The sequence below is a fragment of the Canis lupus genome, chromosome 6 (genome assembly GCF_011100685.1).
Source record: "Canis lupus familiaris isolate Mischka breed German Shepherd chromosome 6, alternate assembly UU_Cfam_GSD_1.0, whole genome shotgun sequence".
Taxonomy (NCBI): domain Eukaryota; kingdom Metazoa; phylum Chordata; class Mammalia; order Carnivora; family Canidae; genus Canis; species Canis lupus.
In genome coordinates this window covers 49678099-49704752 of record NC_049227.1, presented here as the reverse complement: position 1 = coordinate 49704752, position 26654 = coordinate 49678099, and the positions used below count along the sequence as shown (strand labels likewise).

The window sequence follows — 26654 nt, the reverse complement described above, 5'->3', positions numbered from 1 at the left end:
CAGAAGGAGATCCCTGGACCCCAGGATCATGCCCTGAGCCCAAGGTAGACGCTCAACCACTGAGCCACTCAGGTGCCCCTTATTTGATTTTTTAAAGGTTGAGTTTTCTTTTTTTTTTCTTTTTCTTTTTTTTTTTTTTTAAAGGTTGAGTTTTCAAAACTTGTATCTGCATTTGGGTTTATCAAATTGGGGCCTGTACCCGATCATATCTGATTCAGAGTTCTATTTGATTCAAGTGGCTTGTTACCCTGTTGCATAACTCTGGGATCTTCATAAAGGCCAGGGCACAAGAAGCTTGGTGGAGAAGTAACATACCTTTTCAATAAATCGCAATCTCTTCCAGTCAGTGTTTACCACTGACTGATGGCATAGTCTTCTTTGTCTTCATCATTGTCACATCATAGTCATTATGTCTTCTGGTTCAAAAACAATATGACAGTAGTGATGTGTATTAATTGAATTCATATTAAATTCATATGCACTTTGAGTAAAGGACTTCTGGGGAGATAGGCTGAGGGTGTAGGGAAGATAGTAAGGTCCAACAGACCTAGACTCTAAGGAATTATTTTTTTCTTGTTAGGAAGTATAACCTGGTTCCTTTATTTATATTTAAGATTGATTTATTTGAGAGAGAGAGAGAGAAAGAGAAAGAGAGAGAGCATGTGAAACTGGGCAGGAGCAGAGGGATCTTAAGTAGACTTCCCACTTAGCATGGAGTCCAATGTGAGGCTTGATCGCACAACCCTGAGACCATGACCTGAGTGGAAACCAAGAGTCAGATGCTCAAATGACTGAGCCACCCAGGTGCTCCTAACCTGGTTCTTTTAAAACCTACCAATTCGACAGTGATGTTGCATCAACAAATTTTACAGCAGGAGAGAAATTTACGGATCATTTAGTTCATTCCTCTTTTGTAGATGTGAAAACTAAGACCCAGATAAATTTACATAACCTAAATCATTACTTAGCTTATATGAGAAAAATGTTTCCTAATTCTCCCACTGCAGTATTCTTTCCTATATAAATTGTCTTCACTAGCTGTTTATTACTTAAACCAAAAATACTTGAACACTCAAATATGATCATTTGAGAATTTATATTTAGCTTACATTAACTCAATCATCCTGACTTTCTCTAACTAGAGATGTGTTATTAAAATATACACTGTATTATGTAATATTGCTCAGTAATGATTCAGAAATAGGTGTCTATCCATAGGTCCTCCCCAGAACCTGAAGATCCATTTCTTCAGATGTGAAAATAAAGACATGCGGATCGGGGTGGGTTGGGGGGAAGGCAGGAATAAATCCTAATCAGGGCCAGAAAAATTTCTGGCTCTTTGATCAGATTTGGGGTAACAATTATGCACCAGATGTCTTATCAGTAATATATGCACATTTCCTGCCCCCCTAGTTTTCTGTCCCAATAGGCACTGTTATATGGGATAAAACTTGAAAATGCAACTTGCATTGTGATAAAGTATGCACTCTATAGATAAATTACCAATTAAATAAACTATAATATAATGTCAAGCACATTTTTCCTCAACTTCAGCACTACTGACATTTTGAGATGCTTAATTCTTTGTGTTGTGGGGCTGCTGCATCAAGTCAGTAGCATGCCCCCTTTTTTTTTTTTTAAAGATTTTTATTTATTTATGAGAGACACAGAAAGTCAGAGGCAGAGACACAGGCAGAGGGAGAAGCAGGCTCCATGCAGGGAGCTCAATGTGGGATTCGATCCCGGGTCTCCAGGATCATGCCCTGAGCCAAAAGCAGACGCACTTAACCACTGAGCAACCCAGGTATCCCGCATACCCCCAATTATAACAGCCAAAATGTCTCCAGACATTGCTGTGTGACCCCTGGGGGGAGGGTGATAAAAATCAGCCCAACTTAAGGACCACTGCTATAAATTAAAGCTCCTTCCCTCAGGTTTATTTTGTTTTTTAACTACGTAAAATATTCTGATCAAGAATTTGATTTTTTTAAAGATTTATTTATTTATTTATTTATTTATTTATTTATTTATTTATTTATTTATTTATTCCTTCATGAGACACACACACACAGAGAGGCAGAGACATAGGAGAAGCAGGCTCCAAGCAGGAAGCCTGATTTGGGACTCGATCCTGGGACTCCAGGATCATGCCCTGGGCCAAAGGCAGATGCTCAACCGATGAGCCACCCAGGCATCCCAAGATTCTTTTTTTAAAATAAAGTATTGTCATATAAAAAGAGAAGCCTCGAGTCATTTCTAGTTTAGATAAATACTTCATTTGAATATTCCATTCTGAGCCAGAGTTAATAAAGTGAGTTCCTTAAATTGTTTTCAGTACTTGCATATTCATTCTTGCTTCTTTTTATGCTCCAAGGTATAATTTTGACACAGCTACTAACTCACGACCAAGTTTCTTTAACTCTTGGCCAAGCTGCTCTTTCTTTATCTGTAACAGCTTTGGAAAAATTTGTGTGCTTTTCTAATGCTACAAAGTTTTCTCTACACTTTATGCCCTTTGAACCAAAAGCAATCAGGGAAATTTTAGGGCAGGTATTTTCATCCCCATTCTCCAGATAAGGAAATTAAGTAGAGCCATGACTCAGTGCATGTTTCCAATGTATCAAATGTTCTTTTTTATTTCTTTTATATTTTTAGGTATTGAGAGAGCCTTCATGAAAGAAGAAAAGGAGTGATGGAAGTCAGGAGAAAAGGAGTAGAGAGAGCGAAGTTGGGAGAACCCTAACAGAGCAACAATCACTGGTTTATGAAATAGCCGTGGGGTAAGGAATGACTTCTCACCATTGAAGCACTAGCAGCCAGTGAAATTTGGCACCTCCCCAACCCTCCTCCATATCATGATCCTCCACTCCATCCTCCCCTGCCCATTCCCTCTACGTCCTGCCCTTCCCTGCATTTGAGAGCACAGCTTGCATACACACCTTTGGGTCAAAGCCTTGGGTCCTTCCAAGAGGAACAAATATGAGGGTTTTTTTTTTTTTTTAAAGATTTATTTATTTGAGGGGAGGAGGGGCAGAGGGAGAGAATCCCAAGCATACTGTGCTGAGCATGGAGCCCCACGTGGGGCTCAATCCCATAACCCATAAGATCATGACCTGAGCAGAAACCAAGAGTTGGATGCTTAACTGACAGCCACCCAAGTGCCTCCCCCATTTTTTTTTTTTTTTTTTTTTGCTGGATCAAGCAAAGGGTCAGCAACTCATTGCCTACACTTCAAGCCTGGGAACAAAGAGTTTCTAGAAGCACTTCAGAAGCTTCCTAAAACTTACACTGCCTTTGAATGTTTTGACAGTTGGGCTGCCTGTTTTTCAGCCTTCTTAACAGAGTTAACATAACCAAATCCTTCCAAATCCTGCGACCTTCGAGTATTTTGCACAGGGAAAAAAGAAAGAAAACCTTTAAAGAATATGCAAAGTTGGGAAGTCCGATGGAAAATAAGTGTCTTCAGATGTGATATGAATAGTGCAGCTATGGCAATGTTTCTAGACGCATATAGCAATATGTATCAAAAACCCCCAAAACACACATACTACTAGATAGGTCCAGGTATTGAAATTCTTGGCCTTATTATAAAGGAATCATTATAGATGTGCTCAAAGGCAAGGGCACTTACTCAAATGTTGTCCTAATAGTAAGAAATCAAACAAAATGGTAATATGATTGATTATATAGTTTATCTATCCAATGAAATACCAAATTAATCGTGCTATTAAAATATATGACTAGGAAAGTCAGAAGAAATAGACACAAATATGCTTAGCCATTGTTAATGTGGCGGTGTGCTTTTCATTTCTTCTTTATGCCATTCTGAATAATCCAAAATTGCTAGAATGAGTATGTAGGGTTTTAAGAATAAAGGGCATTTGAAATTTTATTTTTTTTAAGATTTTATTTATTTATTGAGAGACAGAGGGGGGTGGGAAGAGGGACAGGCAGAGGGAGAAGCAGTCTCCATGCAGGGAGCCGGACGTGAAACTCGATCCCAGGACTCCAGGATCACACCCTGGGCTGAAGGCAGGTGCTAAACCACTGAGCTACCCAGGGATCCCCTGGCATTTGAAATTTTAAAAAATGACATGAAAATTGCCATAGTTCTCTGTCCATTGTTATATAGGAATAATTCATTGAATATCCACATGGTGGGCCCAGGGGTTTTCTAATACTTAGGTGGCGAGTTACAGAATTAACTGCACTTATTAGCAATAACACACCCCAACAGTTCTCATTTATTGGCCATGAAAATGGGCAAGGCATTGTGCTATATTTATATAAGCTATCTGTTTTATTTCTTAAAGCAAACCCCTTGGTAGATAGGACTCTCATTTTTGCAGATGAGGAAGATGATGCTCCAGGAAGTTAAATGTGAGATCTAAGGACTTCAGTCCAAATATTCTCCTGGCACATTTAGCCTCTAAGCTACATTACTTTCTTCATGTAGTTTTAAAGCTGAACATCATCTCTTCTCCTGATCATTTGGAGCAAGAACAAGAGGGGTACAGAGGAAAGCAGTTTTAGTAGAATCACAGCCACAAGGCAAAGGTCTCTGTATCACAGACTGAGCTTCACTTTGTGATCCTATTTGCTCTATAATGTCTGAAAACCATGATATGATTAACTTATGTAGTGCTTAAGACAAGTTTGAGAACACAAAATGAGAAATAAAATCTGGGAGTATTTTCCCACTGGAGAATTTCCTCCTGGGGAATGCAGCTAATGCCTCTGTTTTACCTGAGCAATATATTAGAATAATTAGAAATTCATAAAAATACAGACCACAAAAACATTGATTCTGTTTAATTAACAAAACATCTGCAAGGTAGAAGTTTATTTTATTTATCTGCCAGTGGAATTCCAAGAGGCAAAAAAAATCACTATCAAGGTTGGCCAAAGCAGATAATGAACATCATAGATTTTGAGTGAGGTTCTGGGTTCTAATGGTTTTACCTGACTGCATTAAGACACGTACACATGCCAATGTAAAGAAAGAACATTTACTGAACTAACTGCACAGAGACCTCATTGTTGGAACATTAACCATGACTATTATTGTATTTTTGCAGCTCTGCAAAGGTGCGGATATAATGACATCATGGGAGGAGGAGGAGGAAAAGGAAGGGGAAGGTGGCAGACGCGGGCTTAATTAAGTATTCCTTGCTGCTAGTATGAACAAGGAACAGACACTGTGTGGAACACAGATACTAATTCACATAACAGAGTAAGCAATTTAACAATTTATCGATGCAGACTCCCTATAAAATTCCTCTGCTATGATTCAGTTCTCTTATTTTTTTTCCTCTATGTAATCAAAATATTATCATGATGAATAATGCCTTGAGTCTTTTTTGAAAAAAAAAAAAAAGAGAGAGAAAGCAGCAGCAGCTCTGAATACAAGAGATCAACTCTGTGTATATATAATACGTATAACTCTTTAGTATCCACAAGATAACCTATGCCCTAACAATAAGAATTTTTCAATACAAGGGTTTTAACTTCCATCAGTTCCTAATGAATCATTCTTTCAGAAGATTATTTTTTAAGTTTCTTAAACAACACATAGTTCATGTAAAATATAAGAATTAACATAAGCTCTCAAGGTCAGATTCAGGGACATAATGCATTGCCTGAATCTAGGAACACATTTGCTCCTTGCTGCATATAAGCTGCACGTAAGAAACACAGGCTGCACTTTTTTGTGATCCATGCAGTAAATGTTCACAAAAATCAAGCAAACAACTAGACATCCTTCAGCTACTAAAATGAACTCTCTCAGTCACAACAGACTCATCAACGAAAATAAAAGCACTGATGGCTGCGTCAAAACCATGCCGGGCTGAGTTAGTGCTGGAAAGGGCTGGCTGGAAAGACCACAATGAAAGCACTGAGAGTCATGAGTTGTCCACTTGTTTTTATAAGGGATTGAAGATTATTCTCCTTTCACATGGCTTTTCTCTACACCACAGGCTTTTGCAAACGAGGCATTTCAGGCTTCAAATGAAAACAATCATCCTTTAATGAAAATCTCAGAAATGCTTTTCTGGAGTTTCTGATCCTGGAGACAACTTGCTATATAGGTCCTTAAGGCAAATGCCAGGAGTCAAAGAAATTGTAGAACAGTCTCGGAATGTAAACAATAAAATCACTGACCAAGGAGTTCTATCCATGGATGAAAACTCCTCCAAAAACACCTATCTAGAGAGTACCAGCTTCTTGGTTTTTGAAGTTCGTGTGAATTTTATGTCCTAGAAGCACTGTACATTGTTTCCTTTGTAGAGACTTCCGTAGTGGATAAAAGTTCATGATGTTGCTTAAAAAAACCCAAACAAAACAAAACAAAACACCAACCCTAGCAAAGAGAAGCTACTCAAATACTAAGCAGTTCTGAGGTTTGTTTTTGTTTTTGTTTCATATTTTGCTTTTGTGGTTGGCATAGGGAAAACCAAACTGAGAAATCATAATATTGGAGTATTTTAAGGGCATGCTATTGTAGATATTAACAAGCTTATTTATACAGTAAGACCTCTGCAAAAAGTGCTCAGCTCGATGCCACATTCCAGGATAGCCACCATTGGATTCTTTTTCTAAATTCCCCATGTTTACAGGTTTCACAAATACCCCTGAAGTCTTCCCGGTGTGCTTGGCAATGATAAAATTCATGGCAATATCATCACAGTTTTGGATTTCATCTATCAAAGCATGGACAGCGGCAGGCTGCCTCTGAAACAGGTCAAGGTATTTGCTATTGAAGAACGAGGCTCCAATCAGCACCATAGAGTACTGGTCACCATTCCCAAACCCTGGGGTTTGCAGTTCAAAACCTCCATAACTGTAGATGCCTGATGAAGTAGAGACATGCTTTCTAGGAACAAATCCTACAATTTGATCAGGAAATTGCTGAAAAGATGGAAAAAGAACAATTAAAGGTGGCATTTCATTAGAGCAGACATGGTGAAAAAGGCAATGATTTATTACAGAGAGAACTAAACTGATTTATCAACTTTCTTTTATTCCTGGCTTCTACCTCTCAATTTCATCTAATTCCAGGCAACTTCAGAAATCTATGTCCTGATACATTTGTAGGTCAAAATTCCATCACAACCCAAACTGTTGACAAATTTTCTAACCTTACAAATGCTATCTTAATTCAAATGTTATCTGATATTAATAAATTCTAGTCACCAAAGAGTCTGGTTCTTCAAAGCTGATAGTATGAATGCTATTTATTATGGGAAATAAGAAGATATAGTATAATTATTTTGAAAACGTTTCAATCTCTTAAGAGTACATAAAACTATGGATCTACATGTATGATTTTACTGTTTCCCCATGTTGATTTCAATATTCTTGAAAGCCACTGTTGAATTTAAACAATGCTATATTTCTCTCCCTTTTCAGCTTGGGCATTTCCTTTTTAAAAATATGAGTAAAAAATATATAATGAGATATTGTCAGGATCTTTGAAGAAAGGATAGTAGTAAAATCATAGTACTAAAATGAGAGTAACTAAAAATGAAACAATCAGCCAACAAAAGAAAACCAGTGAAGCATGGAAAAGAAGTAAAAATTTACATAGTTAAAAGGTTTAGTTCAATCTCATAAGTGATTCGTGCTTTACTCATTTACTAAAAAGACATTAAACTAGGGACACACACACACACACACAAATCAGGCTAGGTTAAACCCCATTTCAAAAAATTCATCATCTGGGAGGGGTAGGATCCAGATACGGGAACACGGAATTCCCACGCTATGAGATGGTTGTATGAGCAGTTGGGTAAGTGTTCCGAAGTACCGAGGACAGGATGACAGCTGTGTTGCTGGGAGGCAAAGGGGAAAGTCAGTGGGTGGAGGATAAAGCCTGGGAGGCTTTGGAAAGGATATGCCATTTACATCATCTAGGAGAATGAATAAAGTTCCACAGATAGCTAGAGGAGGAAAAGTCACATCCTAATTAGCGGTAACGGGGGAGTGCAAAGGCACGCTAGATGCCCACTCCAGCCTTGCCTGCCTCTGTACCCCAAATCGTTAGACTACACCAGGCACTGATGGGGCTGAACTTTAGGAGTCAGGTTACCTTGGGCAATGGATTGAAACTATTCTTGTTTATTCTTCTATGAGTAAAACCTAAAAATCATATTTATCCATCTTTAATGATGGTTTACTTGGATTGTTCTAATTAACCACGATTCTATTTTCCCCCTACCCTGACAGTTTAGGGAAATTGATTTTTTACCTGAAAGAGAAATTTCACAGCTGGAGTATTACATTAGATTTTTTTTGCCTAAGAAGCTTTTATTTACAGGGCTGGAAAAACTGCTATAGGGGAAAAAACTTGTTGATCGGTATACTTGGCATAAAATTAGAAACTTACGTTTTGAGAGTACTGACAGCTTGCAGAGTACTGCAACCACTTACCATTAATATCTAATGTTCTCATATCCCATGTAGCTAATTAAGGAGAGTTACTATAGTGCAAATTAGACCATTTATTCGGTAGCACAGTGTTTAATTATTTGACACAGCTTCAGAATACTGGTGTGCAGTCCTGGTTTCAGGTAATTGTACTGCCACTTGTAAAAGCCAGTTACTATTAATTAACAGATTCAATAGCAAAGAATTGTTTTTATAGAATAGCAAACAATTTATGCCTGTTTATTCCAACTAGGATTTAGGGGAAAAAAAACCCAAAATAAATTTTAAAAATGCATACATAAATAAATAAAACTGCCACCACAAAGATGCAAGTGGAATTAGTACTGCTACTAATTCCTAAAAAGTGGTCCCAGCATTAGGATTAAATTTTGCAGGAGTAATAAACACTTTCTTCTAAAGAAACTTATATACAATATTAATATAGAAATACACGTCTCATGTGAGACACATATCTGTGGCCTTGTAGAAAACTATCTCTAGATTCTAGTCTTTGCTATACCAGATCATTTCCTCCTTGTTCTCTGGAAGGTAGTTCTAGCTCTTTTCTCCAGTATATCAAATATAAATCAAATACAGATAAAAGATACCAGATTTTGCAGGTTGGCTTAACTGAACACGAGCCACGTTGACTGCCATGCAACAACTGTATCTGCCTCTTAGATAAATAGTGTCTATGCTGTTTAAGATGACTCACGTTAAACCACACTGGCCAACTAAACCCTAGGTAAAACTTTATACTGATGAATTCATAGAGGAAAAGCAACATTACCTGCCAAACTGAGAAAGCAAAGACAAGGTCTTGGGCACTAATTAGCGTGTCATCATCTACCATTAACACTGCTGCAACAAAAAAGGAAAAAAATAATTATACCCAACAGTTGGAAATGAAAACAAAGCTAGTAATATACAATGGTGTCTAGATAGAGCGTTCTAATGAATAATTTTCTAAACAAAATTAGTAAATAAGAAATGTATTCTTAGAAAAAGTACTTATTTGAAATGTAATTGATATTTATAATTGCCTGAGGGGAAAATTATCATGCAGCTCTCATCCATTATCCTAGAAACGAATGAATCTATAAATAAAACTGAGGGTCTTTCAAGCAAATTACAACACTCATGAAACTGCTCTGACCGGGAGGAAAAGGTGGCAAAAAAATACATTAAGCATAAGCTGAATGGCATTTTACTACTTTCTGTGATACAACAATATGTAATTATAGCAGATCTTTCACATTAACTTCTTTGCCACTGTTGCAAGACCTATGGGATTTCTTCCCCGCAAAACTGCTTCTTGACAGCTTGAAAACTGCCCCTTATGTTTTTCAAAGTGCTTTCTTTTGATTCACTCCCCCTGCTTTCTCCACATAATAGGACATGTAGAAGGCCCGAAAACTACACATCCGCCCCTGGCTCTGGTTAGCTGCAGCCCTAGCCAGCTAGGAGCCCAGCAGCAACTCACCATTGGTTTCTAGTTCAGGAAAGACCTGGAGTCGATTTCTCATCCTGTTTGTCGTCTGTAGTTTGAAGATCACAGGGACGGGATGCGGCCCTAGAGAATTCCATAACTCGTCTGGTCCCTTCTCCCCAACATTGTTCCACACTACAATCACTTTATGCAGATATGGCACAGCCTGATAATGATTTAAGAGTCTCAGTAAGAGATCTGTTCTGTTGTATGTCTGCATTATTAGAGTAAAGGAATCCAGGGTGGACTTGCCCTGGGATTTTATTTCCCTACGCAAAGTGAGCATCTTGTCTTCCTTGATATTTGGAAGTAAAGTGGTCAAAGCCCCGGCTACGAGCAGCAGCACGAGGATGACCACCAGAGAGAAACGAAGGACTCGAATGCCCATCACTCGTCCGGGAAGTTTGCAGATGTGGCAATACCTGGAATAGAAATGGAAATAAAATACAGAGTGTTAGCATTCTTACTAGTTACTGTGCTTTTGGTTTTGCTTTTTTAAGGAGGATGGAGGTAAATCTTAGTTTAGTTGATTTAAATTCAGTTCTCCCTGCCTCTTTGATAAGGCAATTTGGCCTCAGGGAAAAGTGGAAAGTGCAGTGAATCAACCTCCCCTTGGGCCTGCTTGCTTCACAGTTGTGGACAGAAGCTCACTTACACACAAGCCAGAAGAGTTAAGGAGTGTATTTTAAAAATCTGCCCTCATTTTAATATGAAGAATTTGGAACTGGAGCTATTTTTTCAAATGATATTACATTTCTCTTAGGAGTGTACTCATTCTTTAAACAGCTTTACTGAGATATTATCGACATAAAAATTGTATATCTTTAAAGTGTACAACTTGATGTTCCTATACATGTAGACAGCTGACCTTTGTACAGCACAGGGCTGAACTGCATGAGCCCACTTAATATGTGGATTTTTTTCAATAAATACAGCCTAGGACTGTCCATGGCTTTTTTCTTCCTTAGGATTTTCTTAACAACATTTCCACTTTTCTGGCTTAGTTTATTGTAAGAATACAGTATATAATACATATACAAAATATGTGTTCATTGAAACATGTATGTTATAGGAAGGCTTCTGGTCAACAGTAGGCTATTAGTTAAGTTTTGGGCGAGTCAAAAGTTATATGTGGATTTTTGACTGTGTGGTGTGTTGGCGCTCCTAACCCTCGCATTGTTCAAGGGTCATTTATATTCCAGAGTACTAAATTAAAACATACTTCTTGGTAGCAAACTTTTGTCCCAAAAAAAACCATATGCAGATAACCCTAATACAAGAAACATAATAATGGTAGCAACAGCAGCAACAAACAATTATGCTGAGTTTACAACTTATCAGGCCCTGTACTAAGTGCTTTGCATGTCATAGTATGTACTTATTCACTCAATAAAACAAATAGCTACGAGCGCTCATCGTACCAGGCACTGTTCTAGGATCTGTAGATACAGCAAAGAATAAGATAGACAAAGTCTCTCCTGTTAGACACAGAGAAAATAGTAGACAGAGGCAGACAAAAAGTAAAGCCAAAGATAATTTAGAAAATCTTTTTTTTTTTAATTTTTATTTATTTATGATAGTCACAGAGAGAGAGAGAGAGAGAGAGAGAGGCAGAGACACAGGCAGAGGGAGAAGCAGGCTCCATGCACCGGGAGCCCCACGCGGGATTCGATCCCGGGTCTCCAGGATCGCGCCCTGGGCCAAAGGCAGGCGCCAAACCGCTGCGCCACCCAGGGATCCCCCAAAGATAATTTAGGATAATGCTAATGAAGAGAATACATCAGAGTGACATAAGCAAGGGCCAGATTACCAGGGATTTTGTCAGCTGAGTAAGGAGTATGGATTTTATTCTAGTTGAGATGGGAAGCCATTAGAAAGGTTTGATCAGGACAGTGACAGGATCTAGTTTCTTCTACTATAGTCTGGAAACTTACAGAAGTTAAATATCTTTCTCAAGATTGGACCTGGAATCTACACCCAAGAAAATCCGATGCCAGAGCCAGGTTGTTCATCATTATGGGCTAAGGGAGGTATGTACTGCTAGATTTAAATTCTGGTTGAATTGAGGTAGGGCTCTGGAGCTTCTAGATCACCCTCTCTCACAGCACAAGAGTATCAGAAGGTACTGTAATCAGCTCTATACTCTCTTACCCCTCACTATACCTAAAGGATCTGCCTAAGATGACTACTAGGTGAACACACATCTCATGAATGTGGCCTGGACATTCATTGGTCAAACATTACTGGCTGATCAGACCTCTCAGTCATGTATGTAAGAAAGACTGAATCTCACAGGCAGTATTGTAGAGACCCAGAGCTCTGATTTCCTACCCTCTCATACAGTTCACCATCACCCCTGCTGCTTCCTCCTGGAGCACTGTTGACTTTCAATTGCTGCCATTTTTTTCCATTCTTCTAGTTCTGCTTCTGATTCCAGACTTTATTTACTCTGCCACAAGCTCCCATAAGCTTTTTTAGGTAAGTCCTTATTTTATATTTTGGCAGCTGAGCCTTCATATACATCTTACCATGTATACCCTAGAACTATTCAACTGTTCTGTTCAAGTATGAAAGCAAGAAATGAGGAAAAAATATTCAAAGATCCCTACCTAGAAAAAGACTGAAAACAAAAATCAACCAGAAGTTTCTAAACATTTAGAAAATACCTTTAAGGAAAAAATAGATCTTAAAACCAGAAAGAATGAGATATTATTTCTTTTCTTTTTTGAGATCTTATTCTTTATGCCTTTAATGGATCTATCATCTACCCTCTCATTATTTTTCATACAATTTCTCTTCTCAGGCTATACTCTCATCTCATGAGAAAAATACTCTCATCTATTCCACAATAAGACAAACATGATAAAGCTAGAGGAGACTGCTCCCTCACAGCTGCAGTATGCTAATCACACTGAGCCACTGTCGCTGTTCTTCTCTGTGTATCATTGCCTCTGTATAGTTTATTTTTGGTTGTCTTCATCTCCTTAGAAAAATGTGCTGTGTATGGATACCTAAGCTCTTGAGTTCACACCCTGTGGCTAACTGGGCATGTGCAGCCAGACTGCCATTCCATGGGCAATCCTAAGACTGTAGTCTAAATCTTCCCATCTCACAGATTAGATTCTCAATGAAGTCACACTTCAATTTCCAAATGATGTGCAGTCAACCTTTTGTTTTTCACTGAAGAGATTTAGCAGTGGTGGAATTCAAGTGACAATCCCATGCCTGTGATCTTATTTCATGCGGTAAGGCATGTTTTGTTACTGTAGAAACAGTTTCTCTATACATAGTTCAGCAAGGACATAGACCATCTAGACCATGCCTTTAACATCTCCCTTTGAAGCTTATGAGAATGGGGAATGGAATTCTAACAGGGCTAGGGGCATATACTCTATGATTGGATAGTGTGCGGAGGCATGTGCAAGCAAAGAAGAGCTTATTCATAAGATCAAGGGGATGGTCATTGTCATTCAACAACTCACACTTTTCAATAGTCCAGATTTGGAAAGCAATGTTACCTTGCAGTAACTTTTTTTTAGAGAGTTTTCAAAGATATTCCCTCCTGGACTTTCTCTGTAGCCTGTTCTGTTGAGAAAAGCAATTTTGTGTTTCTCCTTTTATCATGGCCTCACGTTAGATATGAATAAAATGAATTATTTTTGAAGTAACCTCAGCTTACTGTGATTATTTTTCAAGGACAGTAATTTAAGACTCTAGAATACAATGTTTTCATTGCACGCACCCCCTTACTAAACACATACTGTTAATATAGGCAACCAAAGACAAACCACTATGAATTAATAATCTTGGTTCAAAGGCCTTGAAAATCCTTCTAATCTACTGAATCAAAATCAGGTCTCATAAAACATATTTCAGTTCTGCATAAAAGCATAAAAATGGGTAGCTATAAGCACTTAAGAGCGAAGAATCATCTGACAATTGCATTAAAATACACCCTGATTAAAATCTATGTGTTCATTTTCCACAGCTGAGTAGGAATACCAAATTGTAAAACTTACACAGAAGTACTTCTAGTTTCTAAAGCAGATACAGGTAACTACCTGGCAATTTTAGTGTAGAAAAAGTAATGAAGATTAATTACTATGGCCTACTGTAAATACAATTATATAATAATTATATATTTATGTATACAATATATAATAATTATATGGCCTATTATAAACATACATTGTCAAAGAAACTCATGAGTATTTCACTTTTACCTATACTTTTAAGTAGGATTTATCCCCATGCTCTTCAGAGAAATTTCCTCTTTCAGGTAACTTCTAATCCTCTATTTTACCTGTATCAAAAATGTGTTGGGAGATATGAATAATTTATCTTTAGAAACACAGTGTAAATATTTCATGTGATATTTATTAAATAATGCAACCCAATAAAATTATGTACAATTTTTAATCTGTATAGAAAGGCAAGAAGAGCAAGAACAGAGATTGTGGTACAAGTGGCACATCAGTACTTTGAGAACAGGTAAGTCTGGAACTCCACTGTAGGCCCACTAAAAACAGTTTCAGATCAGTTTGGAGAAGAACAATGACTTCACTGGCCATCTGGATTTCATTTTATAGTTTTCTTCTGTTCTTTCTCTAGAGAAAGAACTTACCTAATTCATAGTTTTGAGCTTTGAACACGAGATATGAGTAAGTACATACCTGGGGCAGTCTACATAATACGTAGAAAGAACAAAGAAGTAAATGCAGGCACCTCTCAGTTCTCTTGCTCTCAATTCCTGCACCTTCTTCTTAGATTTGATTTTCTTATTTCTTTTTAATGTCTATCTATTTACTGACACCTTGTCTCATTCTAAAAAGGATCTGTTAGCTCTTAGACTATTGCTTCTCTGCCTTTCTCCAGTCCATGACTCACCATAGATTAAATGTAACTTTAATAAATATGGTAAATGTCACCAAAACAAAACGTCTCCCTCTTCTGATCATCTGAAAAAACAAAGACTCCCAAATGACATTTTATGCACATATGTTAACGTATTAGTTCTTCATAGAGAGAGCACATCCTTGTAATTATTTTCATATTGTTCTTCTAGCATCTTCTAAACCAGGGGTTTTCAACGGGGATGACTTTGTTCTCCGGGTGATATGTGGCAAAAACTGGAGACATTTTTGATTGTCAGAACTGGGAAAGAGATGCTCTCGAGTGGGCAGACGTCAGAGTTGCTGCTAAAATCCTGCAATGGACAGGACATCCCTCCACAGGGAAGCATTATCCGGCTTAACATGCCAATAATGCTGAGGTTGAGAGACCCTGCTTCACATATACTTTACCTAACAAGACATACCTGGACATGATTGGGGGAAGGACTGCTAGCCAGATGGCCTCTGAAAACTCCACTGCTTTGGTTCTACTCAAATAAGGGATAAAGCTATGGATCCAAACTGCCCCAATATTTATATGCTTTGCTGTACAAACACATAAAATGAAAGAGAGCTCTAAGTCAACTTCCTTATTTCATAAAGAACAGAAGGTCCAGGCATAAGGAACTTGCCTAGGCTCATGTAGCTGCATATAGCACACCAGCAGCAGAGCCAGGACAAGAATCGAGATCTCCTGATGGCACGAAAGAGCCCATGACTCTTTCCACTGTACTATAGTCAATTCTGCAAGGATGTATAAAAAAATCAGTACATAAGACTGTCACTATCTGTAAGATAATATTCATACTTGGTATGCTGGGGTATTTTTTACAACTTCATCAAGATTTGTTTCCTATACCTTAAATTTCACCCATTTAAAACACAATTGACTCCTGAACAATATAGGTAGTAGGGGTACCAACCACTCCACCCCACATAGTCAAAACCCCATGTATAATTTTTAACTCCCCCAAGACTTAAATTCTAGTAGCCACTATTGACCAGAAGCCTTAGCGTAACATAAACAGTGGATTAACGCATATTTAATATGCTATACATATTATATACTGCATTCTTACAGCAAAGTAAGCCAGAGAAAAGGAAATGTTATTTTAAAAATCCATCTATAGCACTGTACTGTATTTATTGAAAAATATCTGCATGTAATGGGATCTGTGCAGTTCAAACCCATGTTGTTTAAGGGTCAACTAAACACTTTAGTGGCTTTCAGTATATTCACAGAATTGTGCAACCAGCACCACAAATGAATTTTATAACATTTTCAACACACCAAAAAGAAACCCCCAGACCCATTCATTAGCAGATACTCCCCATTTTCATCTCCTCCAGCCTCCCTCCCTGACCAGGAAATCACTAATCTACTTTCTGTCTCCACAGATTTGTCTGTTCTGGACATTGCATATAAATGGAATCAAACAATTTGTGTCCTTTGTGTAAGGCTTTTTTCCCTTAGCAGAATATCTTCAAGGTTCATCCATGTCACAAAACATACATCAGTACCTCACTCATTTTTTTATTGCCAGATAATATTCCATTCCCACATAGATATAACACATTTTGTTTATCAGTTGCTGGACATTTGGGGTGTTTCCACATTTTGCTATTATGAATATTGCTGCTATGAACATTCATGGACAAGTTTTTATATGACATATGTACTCATTTCTCCTGGGCATATACTTAGGAGCAGAACTGTAGGGTCACTATGTCAGAAATCTTTTAACATCTGAGAATTGAAGAGCTTTTGGAAGAGCATTATTTGAAATGTGAAAAAATTTTTCTTAAATGTGGGTATAAGAGTAAGAAAGTAAACAATGCACACATAGTCTATAAAGCAACAGTTGCAAATTCTCTAATGGGTGTCTCTAAATAGACCAGGCAATTTGAATTTTCAAAGACCCACTATGCAGTTATTTACTTATATCATCTATCAACATTCCCTGGAAGGAATGCTGTTGAATGAAAAATCCTTTTTTCACGGCTAGTTCCTTCAGACTGAAAAAGCAACAATTATCCAGACTGAAGCTGAAAACAAATATGCCATAGTATGAACAAAGATTAGTTATGTCCTCTGACTCATAAAGTAGGGAAGTAGGGAGCAGCCTGACGTCGTGCATTGAGAAGCTGTCATTTTCATTTTGATGCCACAGATGGCGGAGGAATGATAACTCTCCTGCCATTTCACTACTAGATTTGTCTCATATCATACAGATTGTTTTCTCCTCTGGTTCATCCTGCAAAATATGTACTTGCCTAAAAACTGATGATCATAGAATATAGATGCTCAGAAAAGGGCCCTCAGCTGCCAAGACATAAACTCATCTTCAAAGTGGAACGCAGAGGCCAATTCAGAACCTGGGCTTTCCTTCCGTGAACATGTAAGACCTGGAAGAGACAGCTATGCAACTGGTGAGTAGTTTCTGACCAGGTTCATGGCATGCAGATGACACACTCACTGCTCAATCCCAGGCAAAGTGACACGTGGTGCCAAATTCCAGAAGGACTTTCCTCTCATGGTACCAACAGCCAGGGTGCTGGCCTAGGACTCCAAGTGTTAGTACACGCTATTTGCCCCCCCTACAAGGCCCATTCCTGTCCCCAGCTGATAAATTCCTATCCCCAGGGTGACTCCCAAGTCTCTCTCAAACATCCCCTCCCCTGCAAACACTCCTCGCACTCTCCATCCTCAGTACGCCTGAGAACTAGAACATAGGGCTACTAGGCTTTGTTTCCAGGTATTACAACCATTGACTATGCTCCTTTTTGAGTCTGATTGCATCTGGAAGGCAGTTCCCATCAGTCTTTGTAACCCAGAACAGTCCCAGGCCCATTTTCTGAGCAACTGCTACCAACTCTTTGTGGTTAAATGGGGTAAGGGCATCCCTGTTCAAATAGTCTTCAACTCTACAATGGATAAGAAATGTTTGAAACTAACAGAACAAACTTAAATTAAATGCGAATGAAGGCCCAGTTAAGACTAGCCCCAAGAAGCCAGTCCCTATGTAAAAGACCTGAGGATAGTATCCCCCATCTGGTGACCAGCACAACCAGTCATGAAATGTGATCTCAGGCACAAGCCACTTCTCCACCTTCAGTTCTGTGGCCAAGCTACTTTGATAAATAAAAGAGATCCCAAGACTCTCTCCTTTTTTCTTTTCTTTTTTTAATCTTTTCAGAGATATTCTGCATTAAAATACCTTTGCACATCCTTGTTTCTATGGAAGCTCTTAGAGAATGAGCTGATTTGCCTTGAGGGGGAAATCATCACTTCTTAGATAATATCGCCCTTGTGAATTTCCCCAAACTTTTAGAAGCTAACAAAAATTAGAAGCTAGATGACTTCATCTGGCAGGCAGCATACATGATTTTAAACCAACAGAAAATAAAATCTAGTTGAGAAATGGGTCCAGAAACTGACCAAAAAAACCCCTTAGACTTGAGGATGATTGGCAGAAAAAGAAAATGAAGTGAGAACACTGCCACCAAGTGTCATTCACTATTGCCCATAGTAAGCCTCTTCCATTAAAATTTGAAGCCGCATACACTAGAATTTACTTCACAGCAAAACACAGAATGCCAGAAATAGCACATGAAAGGTCATTTTTCTTTACAAGTCTTTTCTAGGTGCTACACAGTATTCTGGGAAGAGTTCTCCCTTTAGTATTTTCCACATATTCAAGAAATTCATTCTTTTCACTGTTATTTTAGAAGTGCCATACCACTTTTCTCATCCTTTACCAACTGCTATCTTCTGCTTCCTAAATGATTTTCCCTCATCTTTCCTCCTGAAGAACCCATCTGTTCTTATAAGGCTCTTCCTAACTCCCATTACTTTCTTCACAGGTCTAAATACATCAAAATAAGTTAAATCATTTTGTTACCAATAAATATTCTTTATTATTCGTATTAATAATAGGAAATTATTTAGGACTAGGAAGAACAGGAGAACAGACTTATAGTAATAATAAATAATAAAAGTGTCCATGCTGTTGGACTCCTCTTGTGATCCTCCTGTACTTACGATCAATTGTAGTGTTCTGAATGGGTCATTTAGATGACCACAATCTGGATCACATTAGGAATGAATACCATTAGTCTTTTCTAGTCAACTATACCTGACTACATATATAAGATCACTGATAGCCAATTTAAAGTCTTTCGTTCAGAAGGTTTGGTTTTGGCCCTCATTGCACTTTGAAACTGTAGTTCTGAAACAGTACTGCTAAAGCAGACTGATTAATAGCTACATTTATGCAATATCCCATTTGAATAGATAGATAATGTGACAGTTCATTTCTCACTATAGACTGTAAGGAAAGAATTTCTGTACTGGGCACATTAAAGATCAAGTCTTCCTGATGGCAGCCAGGCAGAGCGAGCCTTTCCTTTGTAGGGAAATCAGGTTTGATGAACACCAAGGGCAGCATTTTAAAGCAAGGATAACAGACTGTAAGTACCCACATTTCCAATTCCCTCCCCAATCCCACCCCTTTATTTATAGCAAAAGCTGCCCAATAGTCCTGGCATTTTTTTTCTTCCTAAGTCTATACAAAGCATCAGATCCTTTTCTATATTTCCTCAGACAGCTATTATCAATTAACTAGATTTGCTTCATTATCACAAATTTAAGAGGAAATAATGTATAAATATCATATGGAAAGTTTTTTTTTTAAGTACTGCCTTTTTTAATCCAGCCATTTGCTACTGAAGCAGACAGCAAGACAGCGAGGTCCTGTCTACCCTCAAAGGGCATGGGTTATGCTAGATAAAACTATCCTAGATAAAAGTTCACTTTAGCTTTGCATCTTTCTCCCGGAAATGCCAATTAATTGTAGCTATGATGAAGATAATGATGATAATGATGTCTGGAGATGACCAATTCCTTGGACATGTATTAGAGCAGGAGTAAGAATGGTCTTATTTCTAAGAGTAACATCCATGACTTGTAAGGCTCCAAGGAGTCAAAGCATCCCAAGAAAGCCTAGAAATAGAAAAGCATTTTTAGCTCAGTACAGTGCCATGCAAAATTAGTTCCAGAAATGGGTCAAAAAGAAACCAAGTACATCTGCAAATATATTACTTTTACCATTCTAGCATGATAGAGCTTTTCATTTGGACTTCTGTTTCAGTCATAGGAAAATGGAGAGAAGGTAAGATTGTTAGGCAACAGATCTCTGGAATATTCTATGTAACCTTCTTTTACAAAATAGTGGTTTTCAGCAATAAACTCATATTCCAAAATTGCTAAGAGAAACAGACTTCTTCATACATATGAATTATAATTTATGAATAGTCTCAAATATCAGACCTAACATCAAAGCAATCCTGATTCATACAAGCTTTCTAACTTTCTTTGAGGCAGGTCAAAATACCCATGGTGAATATCCATCAGGCAACAAACATTTACAGGTACTTATCCTGTGCCCAGCTCTGTCAGGCACTAGGGATGCTAATGCAAAGAGCGCCCAGCTCCTGCCACCCCCTGTCCCTCGGAGCTCAGCACTAGTAATGAAAACTGTCAGACCTCAGCCACTTGTATGATATATAATTTCTCAAAACAGTAATGTTTCAATTCTTCTGAGACAAGGAAACTAAAATCTATCCATCCCATTTTATGGATGGAATAGCTGAGATTGAGAATATGAAATCATTTTCCCTGAGCCACAGAAAGAGTGGTAGGTGACACCAAACTCCTGACTCTCACATTTCTTATCCTCAGCTTTGTTCTAATCTATAGGAATATTTCAATTTTAGGGGTATTGGCTTTATTCCATAAGCTGAGCTATTTTCATGAGTAAAACTAAAGGTGTTGGCCTTACAGTGTTTTCTAACAGGCCCTTGGCTCAAGTAGGAATTTTTATTTCCAAGGACATAAGTACCTCTAGAGGAAATAACTCTTCTCAGATAAAAATATTGATACTACATTCATGTTCACAGCAGCATTGTTCACAAGAGTCAAAAGGTGGGGGGCACCTGGAGAGCTCAGTCAGTTAAGCATCTGCCTTCAGCTCAGGTCATGATCCCCGGGTCCTGGGATTGAGCCCCCTCAGGCTCCCTGCTCAGCGAGGAGTCTGCTTCTCCCTCTGGCCCTTCCACCTGCTTGTGCACACGCACTCTCTCGCTCTCTCAAATAAATAAATAAAATCTTAAAAAAAAAAAAAAAAAGAGTAGAAGCAACCCAAAATCCATTAACAGAGGAATGGGTAAACAAAATATGAGATAATTATTTAGCCTTTAAGCAAAACAATGAAATATTATTTAGCCTTCAAAAGGAAGGAAATTCTATCACATGCTGCATCATGGATGAACCTTGAGGATATTATGATAAGTGAAATAAACCACTCATAAAAAGACAAATATTTAATAAGGTATCGAGATAAAAAAAAATAAGGTATCGAGATTAGTCAAATTCATAGAGATAAAAAGTAGAATGGTGGTTGCCAGGGGCTGGGAGAAAGGGGAAATGGGGAGTTGGTGAATGAGTATAGCATTTCAGTTCTGTAAAATGAAAAAGTTCTGGAAAATGGTTGCTCAACAATGTAAATATTCTTAATACTACTATACATTTAAAAGTGGTTTAGATAGCAAATATTATGTGTATTTTACTACAATTTTTTAAAAAACAAACAAATAAAAAACCATACTGGTACTTACCTCATTATGGTAAAGTTTTAACTTTTTAAAAATTTTCTTTATGGCTTCTGTAATTGATAGGAACAGGATCTCTTGGTGCTATTAGGGGAAATCAAAGATTTTTCTGTGATGCTTTTGTCAGTCAATGGGAAATTTTTAAAAATGCTTTTATTGCCATTGCCTATAGGCTTCAAATTATTTTTAGAAATTAAAATGAGCTGTTCTGTGTTCTAAAAATTACATTTAGGCAGTGAGATAGGGAACATCTTCCTGTGAGGTTGGAGCTAACCCTGCTACATTTTTGTTTTCACTTTTTGGGAAGTATGCAGAAGCAGAAAAAAAAAAACCTATCATCCCGCCTATCAATGTGTTTACACATCTGAAATCTCTATGCCATATATATGTGCCATGGAGCAAAACCTTGGAATGTCCTAGCAATTTACACTTATATTCGATTTCTAGATTTTTAAGAATCTGTGGTTTTATCCACCATCACAGCTTCTTAATTCAGTCGAGGTTCACGGGGCATTCGATTTGAGTATCTAAAAAAGCGTAGGGTTTAAAATAGGGCTGCAGCTAAATGCCAGGGTTGATTACTGAGGAATGACAGATGGCATCCTTCCTATTCCTTACTAACTACTGCCTCAAAGGAGCTGGAACTCTGACTGGAGATAAGCGTCTGCCTCTTCATTCTCCCTGAGTTCACTTCTCATGGTCCTCAATCACATGTCTGGGAAGCTGGTTTTTTTTTTCCCATCGTACAGTTTGCCTAATTAATCTAATACAATTAATTAGTAGAAGATGATCTAAATAAATACTTACAAGTTGAGGATGGAAATCCATTTATTAATTTAAAAATGTTCATGACTACATCTATCTTATAACCATGAAACCCCCATTTAGTTTTTTAAGACACGAAGGAATTAAGAATTATGATTGGAATCTTTCAAATTTTGATTGGAATCTTTTAAAATCCTGAACTGAGCTGAAGAATCATTTTTGATTTTCCAAAATAATGTTCTTTCATGAAACAAGTTACTGAAGGGGCAACCAGATGCCTGGGACAAAAGACTTCATATATATCAAAAGACTCACCGAGTGACAGTTGTCTCCCTTTGATACACTAAGGGCTTACCTTGTGCACATATAAAACATCACGATTCTAAAATCCTAGACTGATTTGCCTGTTACCCTCTCTCCTCACATCAGCTTGTTCTGCCCATAAAATTCTTCCAGGCAAAGAACTTTGACTTAATTGGCTTTATAATTATTTTTCCTCCTCCCACCCTGTACCCAGCACAGAGCCTAGCAGATAGTAGACACTCACTGAATGACTGCTGAATGAAAGAAACGAACTTTAACTTTGATATGACAATATATGTTGGTCAATATGTATGGAAGAAATATTATTTCAGAATGACAAAAGAAGTGAGATGCAAACATTTTCAACTCCTAGAACTTTTCCTGCTTTAACTAGTGTCCAATTTGTATTTCCAATAAAATGCCTTTAGTATTAAAGTTAGTAATTATGCCGTCTAAGAGTGAAAGATGTGAAGTGGCATTGCCACTTTTTGAAAGGAGAAAGCCCTCACGGGAATATCTTTATCTCTGAGGTAAGGAGTGAGGCAATTAGGGAGTCCCAGGAAACCAATATAACTGAAATTAAACTTCAATTTCTCCGACGTATGTCAAAAGTATTTGAAAGGGGTAATGCGGCTCCACAAACCACAAACCAGCTGAGCAATTTCTGGTTCGTAGCAATATAGGATAAAATGCAGAATTCATTTTCAAAGGCGGAATGCAAAAATACAGGCTCAAATTGCAGCTGACCTTGATGAATTAAAAGAGAATGCTAGAAATCAGTTACTGAAATTTGGTTATACCTCTACCGCCCTCCCCAGTTACATCATGTTGAAATAAAGCCGTTTTGGAGAAAAACCCAATCACCGTGGCAGTATTTACCTTTAATCTAGTTGGCACCCGCTTAATATTTCCCCAGCAGTGCAGTAAAGTAAAAATCAAAGTCTGTGGCTAAGATACAGGCTTCCTAAAAAAATGTAAGTAAATTCTACTCATTTAAAATATTTCTGTTTTAAATTAAAATAATGAAACACAGGACAAGAAAGGCAAAGAGAAAATATTCTTTAGAGAACTTAATTTCTGGGATCTAGCTGTTTTGCACAGCAGTTTTAATTGACACGAGCATCGGGAAAAAAATCACATTTTCAAAAATAAAGCCAACGAATCACTACGCCAGTCACGCACAAAGTTCCAGGAACGAGAGCAAAGCATGCATACATCCCCATGCAAAAAAAACCATTTTTTAACACGAGAGCGTTTGCTCCCTCCTTACCTCGAGTGCAGAAGATTGCAGCGGGGCCCGCCGGCTTATTCGCTTGCAGCTTGGATCTCACAAAACGGAAGGGGCGTCTCGCTTGCTCATTTTTTGTGTTTATGGTGTGTGGGGTTTTTTTTTGGTTTTGCGTGTTTTTTTTTTTCTTCCCCTAATCCCAGAAGCGTGCACCCATCCTGCCTCATTCGCGGAGTGATAACCCGGGAAAAACACCGCCCGCACCGCGAGCGCCTGGAGCAGCGGACGGTCCCCGGCGGCCGCCCCGCCCTCCCGGTGACGCTCCACTTCCTGTTAGGCCGAGAGGCAGCTCCCGAGAAGCTCGGTTTTGTAGTTTCCAGCCCACGTCCAAAAGCCAGCCCTGCTCCCCCCCCGGCCTTCTTCCCCAAGGTAACAACTTTTAATCCTTCACGTGACGGACCACCTGACCTGGCCCCAACAATTTTCCGGAAGGGCGCCGCGGGCGTCCCGACCACGGGGCGGGGCCGGTGCGGGGGCGTGGCCGGTGCGGGGGCGTGGCGGGGGCGTGGCGGGGGCGGGGGCGGGGCCCGGGCCGGGAGCGGCCTCCGCGCCCCCCCAGACCGGTCCGCTCCTCCAGCGCCGCCCCCCGCTGCGCGCCGAGCTTCCACAGAGACCCCAGCGCCCCGAGATGACCTGGAAGTGAAGGCGCCCTGCACGAACTCGAGAGTTTTGGGGCGCGGGGGGGTTCGCGGGTCGAGACTGTCCGGGAAGCAAACCTCAATTCCAACACGATCCCGCAGGGGGCTCCTTTCAAGGGCTTCTCCTGGATTCACTTAACCTTCTTTCGAAAGACGTGTACTGATTTGCCCCCTTACCTGGCACTACGGAAGGCCGGGCGCTGGGACTGGGCGTACTAGGATTTGGGAGCCCGCTGAGCTCGCCCCGCGGCACCATCACTTGCCGTCCTGCGGGCTGGGCGGCTGCAGAGCGCGCTGCCGCCTGGATCCTAAAGCAGGGCCATCGAAGCGCCGGGATTCATGCTACGAGGGGGAAATGGCGAGAGGGCAGGCGCTGGACGCCAGCGCATCCGGGCACATCAGTGGGAGGCGGGCGAGGCGGGCGACAGCGGGCCCTCCAGCCCCCAGCCACCCCGGGCCGCGGGCCGCCACCGCCTGGTGACTGCATCCCAGGCCTGCGCACCAACCAGCTAGTAGTTGCCACCTTTTTTCTGCCCCCGACAGCCCCCCGGGGGCTCGGGGCTCCCGCGCCGCCCCCCCCCGCCCCCCCGCCCCCGCCGCGCAGGCCCCGCCCCCGGCCCCGCCCCCCTCCGCGTCCCAGGACGCGTTGCGCGGCCCGGGCCGGAAGTCGGCGAGTTCCCGGGTGTGTGCCTCCGTCTGTCTGTGTCTGGAAGCGGCGCGCGGCCCGGGACAGACGCCGGGGAACCCCGTCGGAGGCGTCGCCGCTGCACCGCCGCCGCCCACGGAGCCGCCTGCAGAGCGGAGTGGCCCCGGCCCCTCGCCGGGCAGAGAAGATGTTGCCCCTGTCCATCAAGGACGATGAATACAAACCACCCAAGTTCAATCTGTTCCGCAAGATTTCGGGCTGGTTTAGGTGCGGGCTGCTGATTTTGCGGGAAGGGGGTATCGGCCGAAGGGGAGAAGGCCCGAGGTCCGGGCGGGGGCGCCGGGGACACCTTCCTTCCCCGCGGGGACGGGAGCGTTTGGAGCGGGGCGGGGGGTCTGGAAAGGGGCCCCGGGCCCGGGTCCTGGCGCTCCCTTGACTCTCCCGCCTCTTCTCCACTTTTACCTCTGCCAGGTCTATCCTGTCGGACAAGACGTCCCGGAACCTGTTTTTCTTCCTGTGCCTGAACCTCTCTTTCGCTTTTGTTGAACTACTGTACGGCATCTGGAGCAACTGGTAACCGAAGGGGAAAGGCAGGGCGGAAGCGGGGGGGGCGGGGGGGGCGAGCAGTGTTTGCCACGTAGCTCCTCGCCGGGAGGTCCAGGTCTCGCTCGCTCTGCCGGCCGCCCCGCCGCCGAGCTGCTCTCGCATCCGCACCAATCTGGCAAGGCTACGTTGGCGATCCGGGGCCCGTCACGTGCAGCAGCATTACGATCTGGGTTCCGCCCTCCCAGGCCTCCCGTCAAACAAGAGTGACAAGTCTCCCTTCATTTTGGCCGGTAGAGAGTCATCCCTGACTACAAACCGTAGCTTTGCTCACTTTCTTGGAATTGGGAGAAAACTCTGTCCTGCCTCTTTGGGGTGGGAGTGTTCCTTGCTTCCCTTGCGGGGGAGTGGCATTCGGATTTCACCCTTAAGGTTCCGACAGGGAGTAAGACCTGAGATGTTCAACCTGATTCATCAGGCTTTGGAATGGGAAGGAGCTCCGTAAAGGGGATTTCCGGGGAAATGTGTGTCATTCTCTTCTCCTTAGTTTTATGTTACGACTGTCTCGTGATTTTCCTCCGGGCTTCCTGCAGAAGAAGATCCCATATAGTTTCCCACAAACTTACATCTCTTGAGTTCATGGGTTTCTGTGCCATCTTTGGGTGGGTTCGTTTGTTTTTGAGACTGCGTTGGGAAGAGGCAAATTCAGGGACTCTGGAAATGAAGTACTATTACCCGGGCGTTTGCTGTTGAGTAACTTAGGGTCTTGTAAAACTGTTCAGTGAACAGTAAGATCATTACACTTCTAAGTGTGCTGATAGCGCTTTAAATCTCACACTCATTTGAGAATCTGATAAAAACCAACTCTCAGAATTTTATATAAAACTCAGGGTGATACTGGGTTCCTTGAAATCGACCATGAACCCTAGCTTAAGAGCCTATGCCATTTATGCTTTATTTTCTATTAATTGGAGTTAGTCTCCATATAGTCCTT

The 26654-nt window shown here is 40.3% G+C and overlaps 2 protein-coding genes across 10 annotated transcripts in view; one reads left to right on the top strand and one right to left on the bottom strand.

The window, feature by feature from the left end:
• Positions 1-4805: 4805 nt before the first annotated feature.
• Positions 4806-25708, bottom strand: EXTL2 (exostosin like glycosyltransferase 2). 9 transcript variants are annotated; one of them, XM_038541195.1, is made up of 6 exons: positions 25580-25708; positions 24649-24813; positions 21484-21561; positions 9911-10338; positions 9218-9288; positions 4806-6909 (listed from the first exon to the last, which is right to left on the bottom strand). In XM_038541195.1, exons 3-6 carry the CDS (start codon positions 21486-21488, stop codon positions 6421-6423), a joined length of 993 nt encoding a protein of 330 aa, XP_038397123.1. In that variant the 5' UTR covers positions 21489-21561; positions 24649-24813; positions 25580-25708; the 3' UTR covers positions 4806-6420. The 9 variants fall into 9 exon arrangements, with proteins under 9 accessions (XP_038397123.1, XP_038397128.1, XP_038397127.1 ...); XM_038541200.1 differs by lacking the exon at positions 25580-25708 and adding an exon at positions 17083-17227 and having other exon boundaries at positions 24649-25016; XM_038541199.1 differs by lacking the exon at positions 25580-25708 and adding an exon at positions 14140-14219 and having other exon boundaries at positions 24649-25016.
• Positions 25130-26654, top strand: part of SLC30A7 (solute carrier family 30 member 7) — a 90760-nt gene continuing 89235 nt past the window's right edge. Inside the window, exons 1-2 of the mRNA XM_038541192.1 lie at positions 25130-25384; positions 25589-25690. Of these exons, the coding sequence (XP_038397120.1) occupies positions 25305-25384; positions 25589-25690 (182 nt within the window). The 5' untranslated portion in view covers positions 25130-25304. The remainder of the gene's footprint in view (positions 25385-25588; positions 25691-26654) is intronic.

What these genes read in the sequence shown, in the direction of transcription:
- EXTL2 (XM_038541195.1), bottom strand. An exon ending in TCCTGAACTAGAAACCAATG is followed by an intron (nt 9,289 to 9,910) that starts GTGAGTTGCTGC and finishes TTTTTGTTGCAG; the next exon opens with CAGTGTTAATGGTAGATGAT. An exon ending in TTGCTTTCTCAGTTTGGCAG is followed by an intron (nt 6,910 to 9,217) that starts GTAATGTTGCTT and finishes CCATCTTTTCAG; the next exon opens with CAATTTCCTGATCAAATTGT.